Consider the following 20,822-nt stretch of genomic DNA (forward strand, 5'->3'; position numbering starts at 1 on the left):
TACCTTTGTGAAAAATTCTAAAAAACAGTTTAACCACTGGCTTAAGGAATCAGTAGTAATCCTTTCTTGTGATGTAAGCAACCATTCCAACGATTTATATTTGATATTATTAACATCATAATTTGGGTTTAGGAACACAATAGCAAAATACTTATCCTTTAGTTCTCTGTTTACAAGTGTTCATTTTTTATCAATGTTATTAATATTTATGGAGATTATCAAATGGTGTCAATGTAGATCTCTTAATACTACATAATTTTAAAGAAATATAGAAGATATATAAAAGTATAAGCATGAGCCCAGGAGCTGTTAGAAATTATACCTACCTTAAAGGAAATTTGGTGACTGGCAATGAAGAATTTAATAAATGTAGAAGAAAAATCAGTAGCAGAACTAGAATCCTTCAATAGCCCACTGTTACTATTTTTTCAGATTCATCCTTCCTATGACTTAGGAAAAGTTTTACAACACTGAAGGGAAAAAAATGTAAGCTGATTATTTTCAAGGGTTCAACTTTTGGGAAAACTGAAAAAATATATTGTTTTGGGGAATATAGTTATTTGGAAGAAGTGAAACTGATGAAAGCCAGACTATATAACAGTGTTACCCTATTATAAATTCTTCTTTGATTAATTTAAAAGATTTGAGTAATTTCTACTTTCAGTCTGTATAGTCTCTTTGGAGTTTTGTGTTATTTGGTAAAACAGAATTTTGTTCTTATGACCTAAGTTTGTCTTCTTCAAATTTCAGAGAGAGTCCCTAGTTTTATTATAAAAGGATTTATTTCAGGTTCACCCTTTGTACTATAAGGACCTCAGTAGGCTGTAGTTCCCTCCTATTTTCTACCTTTAGTATGTAGTGCAGTGTCTGATTAGCAGTAGGGATTAAATAAAAATTATATTAAATTTTATATATTGGAGTAAACGTTTTGTTTAATCAAACAAATTCTCTGTAAGTATGGCCATATTTAATGTATTAAAAATGTTAAGAAAAAGATGCTTTAAAATAGTATTCATTACAGATTTATGTTACCATGTTTACAGAGAAAACAGATGTGGTCAGAATGACTTCTTAATTTGGGCAACAAGTCTTTGTATCTGTCTTTTTCTGTCTTCCTCTAACTTCATCTCCTACCACTTTCTACTTAATTTTGTTCTAGCCATTCAGGACTCCTTGCTATTCCATGGACATAGTATGGAATCATTTCTGCCTCAGAGTTTTTGTGTGGAGTGCTTTTTGTCCCAGAACTTCACAAGACTCAGTATTTTGCTTTTGTTGGTATTTAAGTGCCATTTTTAAAGAGCTCCCTCCGCCTATTTAAAGCAGTATTTACAGCAGAACTGAGTGGAAAGAACAGAGTTGCCATATACCTCCTGTCCCTCCCCGTCTCCCCATCCCACGCATATGGATGTTCCCCTACTATCAATATCCATCTATCAATAGATTTGTTATAATTGATGAATCTATACTGACTCATAATTAATCACCCAGAGTCCATAGTTCACATTAGGGTTTACTCTTTTTAAACATTCTGTGGTTTTGAAAATGTATGATGACTAATGTCAACCACTGTAGTACCATACAGAATAGTTTCATTGCCCTAAAAAAATCCTCTGTGTTCTGCCTATACATCTCTCCTTCTTCCTAATCCCTGGCAGCCCCTGATCTTTCTACTGCCTCCATTGTTTTGCCTTTCCCAGAATATCATTTGGACTCATACAGTATGTAGCCTTTTCAGGTTGGCTTCTTTCACTTAGCAATGTACCTTTAAATTTCTTTTATGTCTTTTCAAGCTTTGTAGCTCGTTTCTTTTTCTTTTTAAATTGTGATTTAAAAAAATATAAAATGTAGGGGCACCTGGGTGGCTCAGTTGGTTAGGCATCTGCCTTTGGCTCAAGTCATGATCCCAATGTCCTGGAATCAATTGCCTGAGGTGGGCTCCGGGGTCAGTGGAGAGTCTGCTGCTTCCTCTCTCTCTGCCCTCCCCTGCTCATGCGCTCTTCTTTCTCTCTTGCTCTCGCAAATAAATAAAATTTTAAAAAATATATAAAATTTAATCCCTTAACATTTTTAAGTGTATAGTTCAATAGTGTTAACTATATTCACATTGATAACAGATCTCTAGAACATTTTCATCTTGTAAAACTGTATAATTCTAAACCCATTGAACAGCTCCGCAGCTTTTCCTTTGTCCATTCCCTGACAACCACCATTTACTTTCTGTTTCCAGGATTTTGACTACTCTAGATATTTCATGTAAGTGGAATCACATAGTATTTGTCCTTTTGTGATTACTTATTTCACTCAGCATAATGTCCTCAAGTTTCATCCATATTGTAGCATGTAATAGAATTTCCTTTTCTTTTTTTAAGGCTGAATAATATTCCATTGTATGTATATACCACAGTGTCTCTATCCATTTATCTGTCAGTGGACATTTGGGCTGTTTCCACTTCTTGACTATTATGAATAATGCTACAATGAACATGGGTGTGCAAGTATTTCTTCAAGATGTTATTTTCAATTCTTTTGGATATATGCCCCAAAGTGGGAGAGGTAATACTCTTTGATTAGAAACTTTGTCTTTGGTCTTTCCAGTCTAAAAGAGGTCCCTCATCCCTGTCAGTCTGTACGTCATTATCCTGTTCAATATTTCTTAAATACTTGACATTATATTGTATATATATTTGTCTCTCAAAATAGAATATTAGTTACATGAGATCAGGAACTTTATTTTACTCACAGTTATCTCTTTAGAACTCAGATTAATGCCTAGTACATAGTAGACACTTAATAATAAACATTGGTTGAAGGGACAAATAAATTGGATAAAATGGAAAGTTAGAAGTAAATGTGCCTGCATTGAAGTATCTTTGCTGTTGTTGTCATTGTCGTTTGATTTTTCTCATCTTTACCTTTCTCCTTTCTATTTTCAGAATATGAGTGATGCTATGGCAATCTTGCACAAACTACAGACAGGCTTGGATGTAAATGTAAAATTCACTGGTGTTCGAGTATTTGAATATACACCAGAATGCATTGTATTTGATCTTCTTGATATTCCTTTATACCATGGGTGGTTAGTGGATCCACAGGTAAGTGGAAAATTTAAAATTATATAAACGCAAATGTAGTAAAATTTTATTCATTTGGAAATTTAATCTAGATTTATATTTTCTGATTGTTATTTATTTATCATTTGTTTATTTCTTTATGGGGAGAGACAGTGTGTGAGCTGAAATCAAGAGCTGGACACTTAACCAACTGAACCACACAGGCGTCCCTGTGATTGTTATGTTTTTGTGCTTTTACCTGAAATTAGCCAAATTGTGAGGTTCAGGGGATTGTCCTCCAGACTGCTCAATTTGTCTAAGACTTCTGACTATAACTTCAAGGAGTTAGGAGTCACCTACAAAGTTGAGTCCCCATTCTCACCAATACTTATTAGATATTATTTGGAATATAGTCATACTAATAGGTATAAAATTGTATCTCATTGTGAATTTGTTTGTATTTCTTAGGAGAAATGTCTGCAGATCCTTTCCCCATTTTTAATTGGGCTATTTGTCTTTTTCTTACAGAGTTGTAAGAGTTTTTTATATATTCCAGGTGTGAGTCTCTTACTAGATATATGGTTTTTAAGTATTTTCTACTATTCTGTGGATAGTCTTCACTTTCTTGATGGTGTTCTTGAAGCCCAAAACTTTTTAATTTTGATGACGTCCAGTTGATCTCTTTTTTTTTCTTTTGTTGCTTCTACTTTTGGTGTCCTAAGAAGGCTTTGCCTAACTCAAAGTCACAATGATTTACTCCTGTATCTTCTTCTAACAGTTTTATATTTTAGTGCTTATATTTAGGAGTGTGATCAATCATTTTTGAGTTAATCTTTGTATATAGTTTGATGAGGGATCCAATTTTATTCTTTTGTATGTGGCTATCTAGTTGTCCTAGTAGTATTTGTTATAGTCTTTGTACAAGATTATTCTTTCCCCTCATTGAATTGTCTTGGCACTCAGACTGATCTTTGTAAAATAACCCTCCCCTTGATTCCTTTGCCCCCCTTCTTCTCTTAAAAACCTCCACTATAACTCCAGTATGATAACAAAATCTTTATGATATGCAGTATGACCTAGACTCTGCTTGTCTGTCTAACTTCACCTCTTATAATTCTCCCTTTCTTTTCTTTTCTTTTTTTTAACTACTCTCTAGTAAAGTTAACTGCTTGCCTGTTCTTCAGACATGACAGACATGTCAAATTCATTTCTATTTCAGATTTTTCTGCTGGCTGATTGCCTATGGTGGAACATTGTCTTACTACCCTAATACATTGTTCTCCTAGATCTTCACGTTTCTGGTACCTCATTTTTCAGATTTCAGGTCATATATCACCTTGTTAGATACTTTCTGACAACTTGTTGAAGTTAGTCAGCCTCCTTTTCCCCAGCCATTTCCTCCCCCATGATCGTATTTGATTTTCTTTACGACTTACCATTATTTGGAATGATTATTTACTTCTTTACTTGATTGACTCTCATCTCCCAGTAGAATGTTTTTTTTTTTTTAAGATTTTATTTATTCATTTGACAGAGATCACAAGTAGGCAGAGAGGCAGGCAGAGAGAGAGGGGGAAACAGGCTCCCTGCCGAGCAGAGAGCCCGATGCAGGACTCGATCCCAGGACCCTGACATCATGATCTGAGCTGAAGGCATCAGCTTAACCCACTGAGCCTCCCAGGTGCCCCTCCCAGTAGAATGTTTTATGAAAGGTGGGCTCTGATATCTCATTGTTTAGAACAGTGGTTGGCACATAGTAGGTTCTTAGTAAATATTGATCAATGGCATGAATCATGTATACATGTCTCCATGTGTTAGCTACAAGGACAGAGAGATCATAATAGCAATAGTTTCTTCATCCTTGTCTGTTGGTAAAAGCAACTGGTAGTCTGGGCAAGGAAAGCATGTCTTACTGTAAACAGGGCATCTGTGTCTTTATTGGCATTCTGTCTCTGACAGTATCACTGAGAAGTGTAACCATGTCCAGTATTTTACATATCCAGGGTGAGCCATATCAGATCCTGTCAGATGACAATGCCAGGTTGTCTAGGAGAATGAGCTAACAGCCTGAGGAACCTAAGCCTGAGTTCTTAAAAATTGTACTCAGATCATCTCTCTGATTGTCTGTGTAGAGCTATATATTGTCCAGGAAACAGTTGAATTCATATGCTTAAAGAAAAACATATTCAAATGTAGAACTGAAATTGTTTGTCAGACTTTTCTGGCATACACAGTGGGTTTTCACACTCTTGGAAGGGGTGAGGGCAGTGCTTTTTTATCTATTTTACTTACTTATTTTGTGACAAAATGATTCTGCTGATGAGAAAGGAAAAAAAAAACAAGGCAAAGTTTGAAATCTATAGGTGTATATGAACTACCTCTCAGAACTGGTTAGTATTCTGATGATGTATTCTGCAAATGATTATCTTGTAAATAAATTTCAGCTGTTCTTTTGATGGCGGGCACCAGAATTCAGCCACTGAGAGGATATTTCTCCATTATTAATTGATAATACCTCTTTAAAAGCAACATGGGGAAGCCAGATAATGGTGCAAATGATATATTGAATGTACTGAAAGAAGACAAATGCTAACCTGTAATCCCGTTCCCAGAAAAATTATATTTCATGAATGGAACAAAATCATTTTTGTAGATTAATTAAATTAAGATTGCTTCCTTGGGGTGCCTGGCTGGCTCAGTCAATAGAGCATATGACTTTTGATCTCAGGGTTGTAAGTTTGAGCCCCACACTGGGTGTAGAGATTACTTAAACATTTTTTTAACTCTAGAAAATTAAAAAAAAAAAAACTTCCTGGCAATAGACCAACATTAATGGAAATTCTAAACAAGATTTTAAAAGGAAGCAAAATAATCTCAGATGGAGGGATAAGTGAATGAAGAGAAAAATAACATGATAAATATACATGTAGACTGTATCAAATAATAACACTGTCTTGGGATTTTAAAAAAGAACATTAGCAAATACAAAAATAATAACATAAGTTGGGAGGAAGGTAAAGTATTCTAAGGGTCTAGAATTGTTCAAGAAGAGACTTTGTGTGGGGGGTAGATATTATAGTTTCTATAACTTCTTTGTCCAATGTGGTAGCCAAGTGTTGCTATTTAAATTTAATTAAAAATTTAGTTTCTGAGTTGCACTAGGTACACTTCAGTTGTTCAGTAGCCACATGTGGCTAGTGGATATCTTACTGAACAACACAGATTTGGAATATTTCCATTATTACTGAATGTGCTGTCAGATAATGCTCTTTCAGAGTAACTGTGAAAAGAATAGAAAACATAGTGGGTAACTTCTAGATTAGTAGAAAAGAGAAAAACTAATCTAAAGGAAGAAAGAAGAGGTAAAGGAATGTTGAACTGATGAGACAAAGAGAGAATAGCTTTAATAAATTAAAGTATATAAATAATTATAGTAAGGGTAAATAGGACTAAATGCTTTAGGTAAAAGTGGTTCTGAGGCTGGATTAAAATATCTATATTGATTTTTCACAAGAGATAGAAAAAAACAAAGATTACAAATAAAGAGAGGGAAAAAAAGATGCCATACAACTGCTTAATGTTTAATTTGCCAAGGAGATATAATTATGTTAAATTTGTATGTGCCTGGAGATACCTAGAAAGTAAATAAATACCTGATTGCTCATTCTCTGAATCCATGGGAACTGTCACAAAGAATAAAGGTTAGTTTTTTACTACAAAAAAATAAAATTTGTATGCATCTAATCCTATAATCTCAAAGTACATAAAGCAAAATTTAACAATTATAAACAACTTTTAAGATTTTATTTATTTATTTGACAGAGATCACAAGTAGGCAGAGAGGCAGGCAGAGAGAGAAAGAGGAGAAAGCAGGCTCCCCGCTGAGCAGGGAGCCCGATGCAGGGCTCGATCCCAGGACCCTGGGACCATGACCTGAGCTGAAGGCAGAGGCTTTAACCCACTGAGCCACCCAGGTGCCCCTAACAGAATTATAAAAAGAAATACATTACCACGCTGGAATATGTTTTGTCTTTTTCTGTTACTGATAGGAGCAGTTAAACATAACTGAATGTTATGTTTTTTTAAAAAATTAATAAACTTGTTTTAATAATTTCAGATTTACAGGAAATTTGCAAAGATGTTAACAGAGAGTTCCTGCATACTTTTCACCCCATTTCTTTTAATCTTTTATAACCTTGGTACAGAGAGTTCCTGCGTACTTTTCACCCCATTTCTTTTAATCTTATATAACCTTGGTATCAAAACTTAATATTGGTACATTACTATTAGCTATATTAGAGTCTTCACTCATATGTCACCAATTCATTTTTTAAGTTTTTATGTAAATTCCAGTTAACATACAGTATAATATTAATTTCAGGTGATAATGTATTAATTCAACACTTCCACACATCACCTGGTGCTCATCATGACATGTGTACTCTAAAATCCCCATCACCTTTCTCACCCATCCCCCCACCCACCTCTCTCTGGTAACCATCAGTTTGTTCTCTACAGTTAAGAGTCTGTGTCTTGGTTTGCTTCCTCCTTTTTTTCCCCCCCCTTTGCTTATTTGTTTAATTTTTTAAATTCCATGTGAGTGAAATCATATGGTATTTGTCTTTATCTGACTGGCTTATTTCACTTAGCATAATACACTGTAGCTCCACCTCTGTCATTGCAAATGCCAAGGTTTCATTCTTTTTTATGGATGAGTAATATTCCTGTGTGTGTGTGTGTGTGTGTGTGTGTGTGTACCACATCTTCTTTATCTGTTCATCAGTTGATGGACATTTGGGCCTTTCCATAATTTGGCTATTGTAGATAATGCTGCTGTCAACATTGGGGTGTGTGTATCCCTTTGAATTAGTATTTTTGTATTCTTTGGGTGAATACCTAGTAGTGCTTTGGCTGGAGCATTGGATAGTTCTGTTTTTGTTTTTGTTTTTTTTTAAAGATTTTATTTATTTATTTGACAGAAATCACAAGTAGGCAGAGAGGCAGGCAGAGAGAGAGGGAGAAGCAGATTCCCTGCCGAGCAGAGATCCCAGGACCCTGAGATCATGACCTGAGCTGAAGGCAGAGACTTAAGCCACTGAGCCACCCAGGCACCCGATAGTTCTGTTTTTAAGTTCTGCAGGAACCTCCATACTGTTTTCCAGAGCAACTGCACCAGTTTGCATTCCCACCAACAGTGCAAGAGGATTCCTCTTTCTCCACATCCTTGCCAACTCCTGTTATTTTTTGTGTTGTTGATTTTAGCCACTCTGGCAGGTGTGAGATGATATCTAATTGTACTTTTGATTTGTATTTTTCTGATAATGAGTCATACTGAGTACTTTTTCATGTGTCTCTTAGCCATATGTCTTCTTTGGAAAAATGTCTGTTCACATCTTCTCCCCATTTTTTAATTGGATTATTTGTGGGGTTTTTGGGTGTTGAGTTTTTTAAGTTCTTTATAGTTTGGATACTAACCCTTTATCAGATATGTCATTCGCAAATATCGTCTCCCATTCCATGGGTCACCTTTTAGTTTTGTTAATTGTTTCCTTTGCTCTGCAGAAACCTTTTATTTTGATTTAGTTTCAGTAGTTTGTTTCTGCTTTTATTTCCCTTGCCTCAGGAGACATATCTAGAAAGAAGTTGCTACAGCTGCTATCAAAGAAGTTATTGTTTGTATTCCCCTCTAGTATTTTTATGGTTTCAGTTCTCACACATTTCACCAATTTTTCCACTAATTTTTGTTGTTGTTGTTCCATAATCTAATGTAGAATAACACACTGCATTTAATCATCCTATCTTCCTAGTTTCCTCCTGTCCATGACATTTTCTCTTTTTTTTTCTTGAACCTGACTATTCATTCTTTTTATACATTCGTGAAATTTATAAAAACTGACCTACTATAGGGCCATAAAGCAAGTTTCACCAAATTTCTAAGGATTTAAATCACATAGAATATAGAATATCCTTTGACCACAGGGTGATTGAGCTAGAGAAATCAGTAGAAAAACAACAGACATTGTTTGCACCAAAAATTGATAATAAAAGAGTATTTTTTACCTGCACAATAAGTCCATATCAAAACTTGTGAGTAGAGGGATTTTTAAAACCCTAAATTCATTCATTAATGAGTAAGAAAAGATTAAAAGCCAATAAACTATATACCTTTTAAACAGCAGAAAGTGCTAAAAAAAGAAAACAGAAAGTATTTTTTTAAAAAGCAAAGAGTATTAAAATAGTAAATATATAATAATGAAGATTAACAAAGCTAAAATCTTCAAAATTCTTGAAGTAAACCTTCTTCAAAGAAATTTTAAAATGAGAAACAGAAGGGGCACCTGGCTGGCTCAGTTGGTAGAGTACACAACTCTTGATCTCAGCGTTGTGAGTTTGATCCCCACACTGGGTATAGAGATTACTTAAAAACAAAATATTTTTAATAAGTAAATAAAATGACAGAAAGTGAAATTTTAAAAACATGTCATTTACATAGCAAAAGTTCTTAGGAATAAAGCTGACAAAAAGATGCACAAGATCTCTGCATGAACAATTTTAAATTTGAGAGAAATTAGAGACCTACATAAATTTAAGTCTCTATTCTTAGATTTTAGATTTTAAGGCAATTTATACAGATGTCTATTCTCTCTAAAGTAAGTTATAGTTTCTGTATGACCCCAAACAAAATCTAACAGATTTATGGGGAGTAGTTGTGGAATGAGACAAGTGGATTCTGCAACTTATGTGGAAATGCAAAGGGCTGGGAACAGAAGCTATGATATACTTGAAGCAGAACAAGCAGGGAGGACTTGCTCTTCCAGATAGGAAATACCTTACATATTATAATTAAGAATTGGACAAATGATAGAGAATAGGTAAGCCAAAAAGACCATGCATGCATAGACAGAAAGAGGGCACTGTAGAGCAACAGGGAGTGTTTATAATAAAAGGTGCTAAGGCAATAAGGTAGCCATTACAAATTTAATTAGATAGCCAGTTAGATAGCCAGTTCAGATTTCTAATTCGATAGTCAATTAAAAAGAATGAAATCATTTCCTCCAATTCAGAGCATAAAATTCTGTTCCATATGCATTGATGTTTAACTGTAAAAGCTAAAACTGCAAAGGAAAAGTTTGAGAGTATGTTTCTGAGCTTAATGATAGGAAAGGATTTTTATTTTTTTATTTTTATTTTTTTTAAGATTTTTATTTATTTATTTGACAGACAGAGATCACAGGTAGGCAGAGAGGCAGGCAGAGAGAGAGGAAGGGAAACAGGCTCCCCGCTGAGCAGAGAGCCTGATGTGGGGCTTGATCCCAGGACCCTGGGATCATGACCTGAGCCGAAGGCAGAGGCTTTAACCCACTGAGCCACCCAGGCGCCCCAGGAAAGGATTTTTAAACAAATACATTAACCATGGAGAGCTTTGGTAAACATGACTACATTAAAATTGAGAACTTGTATTTATTTAAAGAAATGCTGAAGAAAATGTAAAAGCAAGCCCCTGAGAGGATTACAACTTATATAATGAATAAAGAGCTACTACAAATATATATATATATATATATATATATATATATATATATATGTTTTAAGATAGATAACCTCATTTAAAAAAAGAAGCAAATTATTTGAACAGGCATTTTATAAAAATGGATATCCAAACAACTAGTGAACATATGAACTAGTCATTAGGGAAATGGAAATAAAAACCAAAATGAGTTACCATTATATACCAATTAGAACATAGAACAATTAATATTTAAAAGTCTGACAGTACTCAGTGTTGGAGATGCTGTGCAATGTAGAGAATTCTCATTTTGCGCTGATGGAAATAAATTGGCTTTCTGCTTTGGAAAGCAGTTTGGAGTTCTAAAGTAAAGTTGATGATAAGCATACCTTAAGACTTAGCAATTTGATAAAACATATTTCCTAGAGAAACTCTTTGTGTGTAGAATTGGATAAATGTATAAGGCTATTCATGGCGATATTATTTGTAATATCCCCAAACTGCAAGAAACTTCGCCATCAAAAAAATGAGTGCAAAAAAAATTATATTATGTTATATCCATACTATGGAATACTATACAGTGAAAATGAACAAAAAACAGCTGTACACCACTACATATAACTACCTAGCATATATTTGCTCATTTGGTTTGTTGTTTGTCTTTACTCTAGAATGTAACCTTTATGAAAGCACAGACCATCTCTTTTGTTCACTGCTGAGCCTGCAGTCTCTAATAGCAACTGGTACACAGCAGTGCATAAAAAGTTCCCAAATGAATTCATTTACTGAAATGCTAATGTAGAGATTTGGCCTATGAAATCTCTGTATTGAAATCTTCGTATTGTGTATTGCTGGTCTATAGAAGTGCAGTTGATTTTTGTGTATTGATCTTGTATTTGTATTTTGTGGATTCCTTAGGATTAAAAATTCATACCCTTTGGAAAGACGTAATGAAGTTGAGTCACTCAAGAAAATTGCTATAAAGAGTAAAAGTGTTAAGAAAAATAATGAAAATCCAAAGTTGCTGTGCCCTCAGATTGCTTCTTAAGGGTCTAAGTTTTCACTTTAAATAAAAACTGGAAGCCATACTCTTATTTATGTTGTTTACATAGAATTTAAGATTCTGCTTTCAAAGAAAAAGTTATTTGGCTCTACATCAAAAGACTGACAAGTGAATACATTGTGTATTTTAACATGAAATGTTCAAGGTGTATATATAAAATTTTTTCACAACTCCTTGCTTTGACATTTTTTCAATTAACTGCTCTTCTCAATAGTTGGTCCCATAATGGTTCAGAGGCTTTTTCTATCCTGGAATTTTGCAGGAACAAAGAAATTGTAGCCTAGGGCAGTTTTCCTTAAACTTTGCTATGCAACAGTGGAATAAAAATTTAGACAACTGAGAAGCAACTTGAGCCTGGAATTCTGTTAGATCTTCTTAACAAGCTCTCCAGTTTGAGAACTATTGTCTAGAGTATTATTTTTACAGATACTATGTGGAGAATTGTATTCAAAATATAAATGTTCAAGAAGATCATTTGGATGTGGAAAGAAAACATTGGCCCTCTTATGTTTTATCATTGTATTAATTTGTATTTGTTTAATCAATACAGCAGTACATATAAATAGATTATAAGTAAATATATATTACAGATGGGATGGCAATCAAAACAAGTTGTTTAGACACCAGAAACCTATTTTTCTTCAATAGTCAAAGCAAAGTATAATGGAAGGAGAGTAGAGATGCCCAATTTCATTTTCCTACAGCTTAAGACATTGCATTTACTTTTCTACTCTACTGCCAAAGACCAAGATTAAATAAATCTCATGAGGCAAATTCCATCTCTGATTAATATACATTAACTTTTCTTCAGGAAAATGATATGGTTACATCTACTTGCATCTCCACTATACTTTCATAAGGACTAAATAAATAAAATGGGAGAACTTTGTTAATCCCATAAATTATCTTTAGATTTGCCTTGCTCTAAATACAGAGTACTTGTTTTTTAGAAAAAAATGAAATGTTCTTATTTTTCCCCCTGAAATAGTTTACTTTTTATTTTAATCACTTAAATGCATCTTCACAACCTTAAGAAATAAAGTTGCATGTTATAATCCCATTTCATCATTTTTTGCGTAATTGAAATACAGCTAAGCAATACTTTTCATAATATGTTATAATGAGCTGTAAACAAAATTCGGAACTGTTGGATGTTGATTTTCTTTTTCATAAGTAATATTTTGACATTTAATATTAGAATAAAACCCTAAACAGTGATATGGGTTTCTTTGTTACTGTTTTTAATCTTATCGTGATTAGTGAGACAGTCATTTGTTTTCTAGATTGATGACATTGTAAAAGCTGTTGGTAACTGCAGCTACAACCAACTAGTGGAGAAGATCATCTCTTGTAAGCAGTCAGACAATAGTGAGCTCGTTAGTGAAGGTGGGTGAGTGCTCCTAATACCTGATTTATTCTTGGCAAAATAATTTGTGTTATAATTTAGTAACTTTTAAGTGTCACAAATAAGACTTCTAAAAAAATCCAAGTGATGCTACTTTTACTTATAAAAGAAGTAATTATTCATAAAGATACCAGTGAAAAGGTTTTTTTTCTAGAACGCTTTTCACTTGACTTCTAAAATCAGGCCTGGATTCTACTAAAAGTCTTTGGAATCACTTGTTAGCTTTGATATGGTCAATTACCCAGGAGTTATTGATAATTACCTTTTTTACAAAAGGATTATTATTTGGGGGTACTGAGTGAACTTTACAATTCCTCCTCTAATTGATTGAAATGAGTATTATGTACTCAAGTGTTTATTTTAATCGAGTTCTGCCTTATGTTTCAGTACAATACAGTGTATCAGAGAACCATTCTAAATGAAAGTATACCTCAGATCATCAGATTTCCTAATCCCTAACTAATTAAAATTGTTAAATTTATCATTATAGAAGTAGTTTCATGTTTTTTTCATCTGTGTTCTGGTCAATGAAGGGAAAAAAAGTACATTTGAAACCAGAGTGCTTTTGGGATCCATAGTATTTGGATATACCTTTCCTACAACCCACTTCACTTATAAATGTGCATGAATATTTGGGCTGGGCTCCTGTTCTCCTCCATAATGAGAATAGGGAATGGGCTTCATCATCATCATCCTCTCAGACACAGGTCTTTTACATGAGGTATAATAAAAGTTGATTATAATCACCACATTAAAAATACACCTAAGTGACTACAAGAGTATATAAGAACATATGAGAAGCTATTTACATGTATCACATGCTACATTAATCAAGTAATTATTCAATTACCCATAAATTTAAATGTTTATTCAAGAAGCAGGTAGCAAGAAAAGAGAGTATTTTAGTGGAGACTTATCCTAGGTTTTTGGTGTGTTGTTTTTTTGTGTGTGTGTAATTATCCTAGGTTTTTACTTTCAATAAATACATAAATATACAGGGATACCAATCACTGATTTGTATAACAGCTCTTTCACTGCAACCCAAGGCAACAAAATTTTAATTTTAGGGGACAGAGGGCAACAAAAGCTGTTAAAAATACTTCCAATTAACAAAATTCCATTCACTAGAACTTTTCCTTTCTTACCCAAACTTTCATTACTATATATTCCTGAACAAATAGACTATAAAAAAAATTTCCATGTGTAGATGCCTGCTCTCTCTGTAGTTTCTGATATGCTATTCAATAGTAATTGAGGGGACGTAGGATTCAGCAAGTGTTAACAGATGGAATGATAGCTGTAAAAATGATGTTTGGGTGAACAGGCTTATAGGATGGGAAGCTATAGGGAATACTTGATAACAGCATTTTTCCCAAGCCAGGCTGTAATGTAACAAGTAATGTAATGTACTTAGGCAATATGCTAATTATTAACAAAGTGAACAACAACAAAAATCCAGCCACTTCATCACTTCTCCTTTCTCTCTACCTGATGTTACAATTATTGTTACTATTTCTCTAACATAAACTGTAACTAATTTATATAGTATTGATACCTTGAGAAGAACTCCTTGATAAAAGCAAGGAAGGAATCACCCTCTTTAGTGCCATAGAATTTTGGGGCAATATGTACCAGAATTGATTAATTTCTTGGTATATAAATTTTATATGGTAGAATTCTGCATGTCAGATTTTTATAGCAAGGAATAATTTTATGCAGATTTCAGTATACTACAAATGTATAGTCTGTTTGAAATAATTATGCAGTTACAGTAGTTTATTTGTATAGGCACTAAGAAATGGTAAAGGAAAGAAAAGACCACAATGGACATTTTTACTTACAATATATTAATTTAGCTTCCTCCCATTGTTTTCTTCCTCTTATTTTCTTGGGTATAGTGTTCAGCTGAAGGAGTCTGCTTCCTTTTTCTGTTTGGCCCACAACTGTAACTTTCCTTCTGAATCAATAAAATATCCCAAAGGTGGTTTATTTCTAATCCTTCTTTATTAAAAATATTAAGCTTTAATCTCAGGTGGTAACTACTTATTTTTTTTTAATTCGAATATTTCATCTCCGTAAGGTGTAGGATACAAGATATATTTTTACTATCATTCTTTTTGATGAAAAAGCAATGTTATGTAGCTAAATAGAATTAGATATTCTTTTACCTTCTTTCAGATAACATTTTTTTTCTTTTGATACCTTGTAAGTAAACGTACAGAACTTTTACAGAGTATGTATTATTTTCTACATTATAATGATGATTATGCCGTGGCAGCAAAAATCAGTACGGAAAAAAAAACAAAAACCACACAGTACCAGCTGCCAGACTTTACTTGAGCTGGTCATTTAATTCCAGTTGCTTTCTTAGGAATAATTTCTTCTTTAACAGTTATTCCTAAGTTTAAAAAAATGCTCAAATAATTCCAGGATATTCATTTATTTAAATATTTATTGAGCTTTTATCATATGCCATCAGCAGTGAAAATTATAGTTTGAATTTATGTTATTTCTGATTAAATGATACTGATTTACTCTTCTTTTTCTTTATTTTGAAAACTCTCAGACTCATGAAAAAAATTGGAATAGTACAATGATTATAATCCACTTTGCCTGAATTCACCAATTATTAACATATTGAAGTTTTGCTTTCTCTGTAGACACACACACACACATTTTCCTAAATCATTTGAGAATTAATTGCAAGTATCATAGAAGTTTATCCATTAATGCTTCAACAGTTGTCTCCTAAAAATAAGAGTTCTATCTAGTCATAATACAATTATCTCAGGAAATTTAGCATCAATACAAGTGATACTACTTGTAGCAAATACAGTATATTTATCTAATAATACTGTTCATATTCTCAATTTTCCAATTGTCCCAGTAATGCTCCTTTTAGCTTTAAAGATTTTTCAGTGTAGGCTCCAATCAAGAATCATTTAATTGTCATTTCAGTTGAGCTTCCTGTAATCTAGAAGAGATCCCAAATCTTTTTCTCTTCTTTTTTTCTTTTTGGTCTTTTCTGATACTGACTTTTCTTAATTAGTCCAGGTCAGTTTTTTGGTAGAATAGTCCTCAATTTGGATTCATTTGATTGTTTCCTCATGAGTAGAATAGGTCAGATATTTTTGGTGGGAATACTACATAGGTGCTAGATACTGTGTCTTTCCCAGTGCATCACATTCAGGTGGTACAAGATGTCTGATTATCCCATTATTGGTGATGTTGAAATATGATTAAGGCAGTATCTGACAGATTCTTTGTTGTAAAGATGCCCTTGCCTTTTGTAATTTATTAGTAATCTCTGGTATCGTGCTTTGAAACTGAATACCCTGTTCCCTAATAATAATCTTTTAGCTAGTACAATTGGCATTCACTGGTTCTTGTCTGAATCAACCCCTACTATGTTGATTATGATAATTCTATTATTCCTTCTATGTTTATTAGTTGGCAGTCTTCTGTAAAATAAAAAGTGTTTTCTCCTCCTCCATTAAGCTTTTGAATGTTCCATGAAAATCACAGGGCTAATTTTAAGAGTTGGCAAAAGAATTAGGAAACATTGTTCTCTATAAGTCTAAATTAGAATATGTTTTATGGCTTGGGAGAAATACAATTCAGTTTGCATTTATAATAATCAGCACTAAATTTTTAAACTTAATACCAGTAATTCTCCTGGGCTCCAGTCTTCACTTTGCTAACTAGTTTTATGTCCTTGAGCAAGTCATGTATTCTCTCTTGAGCTGATATCCTTTCTCTAGAAAGTAGTAGCTGAGAAAGAGCTTTCTAGTGTAGCATTTTTGAATTTCACACACATGAAATAATGTGAATTCAGTAATCTCCATTCATTTAAAAAAAAAATTTATTTATTTGACAGAGAGCGACACAGCGAGAGAGGGAACAGAAGCAGGGGGCACGGGAGAGGGAAAAGCAGGCGTCCCGCTGAGCAGAGAGCCCGATGGCGGTGCTTGATCCCAGGATTCTGGGATCACGACCTGAGCCAAAGGCAGACGCCCAACGACTGAGCCACCCATTCACCCCTCCACTCTTTTTTTTTTTTAAATCTTTTTGAAAGGAATTTTTAGAGAGGATATTGTGTGAGATGTGGGAGGGGTATTTAGAAACATCTTTCTGAAGGGGCGCCTGGGTGGCTCAATGAGTTGAGACTCTGACTTCAGCTCAGGTCATGATCTCAGGGTCCTGGGATGGAGCCCTGCATCGGGCTCTCTGCTCAGCAGGGAGCCTGCTTCCTCCTCTCTCTGCCTGCTTGTAATCTCTCTCTGTCAAATAAATAAAATCTTAAAAAAAAAAAAAAAGAAACATCTTTCTGAAGGAAGCATTTAGTAACATGGATATTACATAGAGCAGTGCTACTTCTCAGCATAGGTATAGTGCTTAAGACTTACTGTTACATATAGCAAGTGCTTTAGTATATAACTATATATTGTCCTCAGTAACTTAATACTTTGCAAATAATGGTAATAAGTGAAACAGGGAGCTCATAAATATATAAATGCAGGAAGTTGCAAATGAGCTATAAATTTCCTTTGGCAGGGACCTTCTATATAACTTTTTTGCACTTCCCCTCCAGCCTTAACCAATTCCTTGAAATAGTGTGATACATAGGTAGCTTTTTACAACCACTTTGCAGCTTGAACTGCTCTAGCTTGACACTAAGGGTGAGGGATAGAGACGGAGCTGCCTCTGGCCCTACCAAGATTATTTTCAATTTCTTATTGAGGTGTCAGTTTCTTAGTGGAGGTTTCTCTTTTCTCCCTGTAACTGCGCCTCTCTGCCCACTTATAAAACTTGTTAGAGCGTTCTGTTCCACCCTACCCCACCCCAACCCTCACCCCCATTGCTACTGAGACATTCCTTATTAAAGGAAGGGAGCATAAGGATGAAGGAAGAAAAAATAAGGAAAGAAGAAGAATACAGCTTTTCAAGTTATTTACACAGATTCTCATTATTTCTGGTAGTTACATTCTGTAAAGTTGCTGTGAACATTGAATTCATGAATACTGAGTCACTGCTCCTAGGGGAAACACAAGAGTAGGTTCCTATGAGCCACTGGTCACAAGATTTTCATCAACTGATCAATATACAACCTTGTTTTATTTGTGTTTCTGTTTAGAGACATTTATTTATTTATTTAGACATTTATTTAATACATATTGTTGATTCATTAACATCAAACACATGGCTAGCAGCACTATAACTCATGTCTGAATGAATCTGCAAAAATGTGTTTTCTCTGTAGGGCACATCACAGCCTTTGACTCCCCAGCACTTCAGCAGTATGCTTGAGGGCCATTTTACACACCCCGAAAGGCATACCTAATAGATTGTGAAAAGTCTGTTTATAGTAAGAAAGCTGAAATAAGAAGGCAGAACATTGCCTCGCTTGACCTCAGTGGGGAATGTGTGCATTGAGTGACTCAAAAATTTTGCCACTTTGCCCGGATCCAAGATTTACCCTGAAGCACAGCAAGTGTTGATTTTTGGGGATTTATAAATAAACTTTAGTTACTAGGCAAGTTTACAGGTACAAAAGTGCACAAATAATGAGGATCAATTGTACATACATCTTTTAAATTAAACCCCAGAAAACTTTATATTTTACTGTGTTTTAAAAAGAAAAGAGATCATTTCTGTCTCTGAACTTGATATATCTACATAATGATAATGAGTGGTATCTGTGGGAAGACATTAGGATAAAAATGGCCTCAGTTATCCCATTGTTTTCTATTTAGTCTCACACCTACTTTAAGTCTTTAGTCTTTTATTCAGCAAAAACTGAACGGTTTATGAATTGAGAATTATCTAGGGTCTTTGTTAACATCTTAAAACAACTGAAGTTGTTAAACACCTTTCCACTGGGAAAGTCACTGTTGGCATACATCTTTAATTCCTATTTTTTAAATTGTGAAAAAGTTTCTCAATTCTCTTGAGAATTGAGCCCGATGGCGGGATTTATTTTCAATAAATAAGAAGGCATTCTTATTTGTTTTAATAGGCTTTAGTGTTATTTTGTCTGTATCTTCTATTGGTAGTTGCCTAAAATCCTTTTCGGAAGTAGGTGGAGTATAAGCAAATACATTTATTGTTAAAAAGAAGCTCACGTAACTGTTTCTTTAGGATGGAGAATGTCTATAGACACATCTTCCATAGCAGAATTACAAAGAAAAATCTTCAATTTGGAGTCATCATGTTATAGTAGTTAAATCTTATTTTGATTGGCCTTTCTTCATACTTGGACCACAATATAAATAGAAAAACTTTTTAATTCTGAAATTATTCTTCTATCTAATATTATGCATTGGTTCCATAGGCTTTGTAGCTGAGCAGTTTCTAAATAACACAGCCACTCAACTGACATACCATGGATTATGTGAACTAACTTCAACGGTTCAGGAAGGAGAACTTTGTGTGTTCTTTCGGAATAATCATTTTAGCACCATGACCAAATACAAGGTATGATATAGAAATAGCTATTTAATTGTTATTCTAAATTAAAGGAGCTGGATTTAGAGGTGTCTTATGATCTACTTCAAAATAAAAAAAATTCAGCATAATATTCTTTATTCATCGGATTTATGAAGGTAATCATTAAACATTTAGGATGCAGTGGATTCACAGTTTAAGTGTTACTTCAAATCAGCTTTTTGTTTTAATTCTCAACTCATTTTTCACAGATTACTGTGTTAAAAAATATTTCCTTTCTAAGAAAAAAAGATAAAGAGAACTATGATTGTTAAAGATGGATGTATATCTTTGAGGGGAAGTTCGAAGAAAGAATGAGGATTTGTCTTTATGATAGTGTTTATTATTACTAAAGTTATCAGTGTGACTTTGAATTCTTCTTATACCATTTATAGCTCTACAAAAAATCTTACTGATTTATCCTCTTTGTCATTTCTTCACCCATATCTCTTCCATTTTTACAGCTGCTGCCTATTTGCGGAAGTTTCGCAACTTAAGAGGGCCTTCCGTGGTAGAATACTACTCTGATCATGTCAATAATACAGCAGAAATGCTCAGTAGCACTCAGTGCTTAAAAGATAAAAATGCAAGGTGTTTTCTGCTATCATCTTATGCAACTCTGTACTTCAGCCATCTAGTCTGCCTAATCATTAATAATCGTCTGTCTTCATACACACTTAAAACTTTACCATTTCTGCACTTTTTCCATCATTTCTTACTCCTTAATTCCTATTTGAAAAGATCCTCACTCCTCTTAGCTTATCCACATTTCACCTAGCTTTTAAGAAGCCTTTCAAATACTAACTCTCCAGTACAGCTACTTCTTTTCTCCTAAAACCAGTAGTTCTCAACCAGGTTGTATGCTGGAACTACCTGGAAGCTTTTTAAAAAATACCAATGCGCAGACCTCACTACAAACTCAATTCAATCAGAATGTGTAGAGGTAGGACCTAAGCATCTGTATTTGTTAAATGCTCCCCAGGTGATTAAGTGTGCAGCTAATGCTGAGGATCACTACTTCACCCAACCTCCTCTAGCTGTTGTGAGCCATGTCATTCTTATTTCCCTTATGGATGAGTACCTAGTTACCAGTTTTCTTTTCGTGTAAATGTGCCTTCTTCCTCTAAATGAAAGTAAGCGGATTGAAGTTAGAAACGGGGTCTTCATATTTGCTTCAACACTTTAATCAATGAATTGCACAAAGCAGTGTAAAATAGTGATTTGTTTGCTTACATATGAATGCCCTAAGTACTGAGCAGTATGTGGGATTGTTGAATCACTATATTGTACACCTGAAACTAATAACACTGT

At 34.0% G+C, this 20,822-nt stretch overlaps 1 protein-coding gene across 4 annotated transcripts in view; it reads left to right on the forward strand.

Annotated features, from left to right (window-relative positions):
- The window catches only part of MINDY2 (MINDY lysine 48 deubiquitinase 2), a 73,971-nt gene that overhangs the window by 27,215 nt on the left and 25,934 nt on the right, over positions 1-20,822 (forward strand). For 3 of the 4 annotated variants that reach the window (XM_045067533.1, XM_045067534.1, XM_045067532.1), the window contains exons 4-6: positions 2,937-3,095; positions 12,907-13,009; positions 19,360-19,502. In XM_045067533.1, the coding sequence (XP_044923468.1) occupies positions 2,937-3,095; positions 12,907-13,009; positions 19,360-19,502 (405 nt within the window). The remainder of the gene's footprint in view (positions 1-2,936; positions 3,096-12,906; positions 13,010-19,359; positions 19,503-20,822) is intronic. The other variant, XM_045067535.1, reaches the window with a different exon arrangement.

The sequence above is a fragment of the Mustela putorius genome, unplaced genomic scaffold (genome assembly GCF_011764305.1).
Source record: "Mustela putorius furo isolate JIRA1106 unplaced genomic scaffold, ASM1176430v1.1 tig00003896_pilon_pilon_pilon, whole genome shotgun sequence".
Lineage (NCBI taxonomy): Eukaryota > Metazoa > Chordata > Mammalia > Carnivora > Mustelidae > Mustela > Mustela putorius.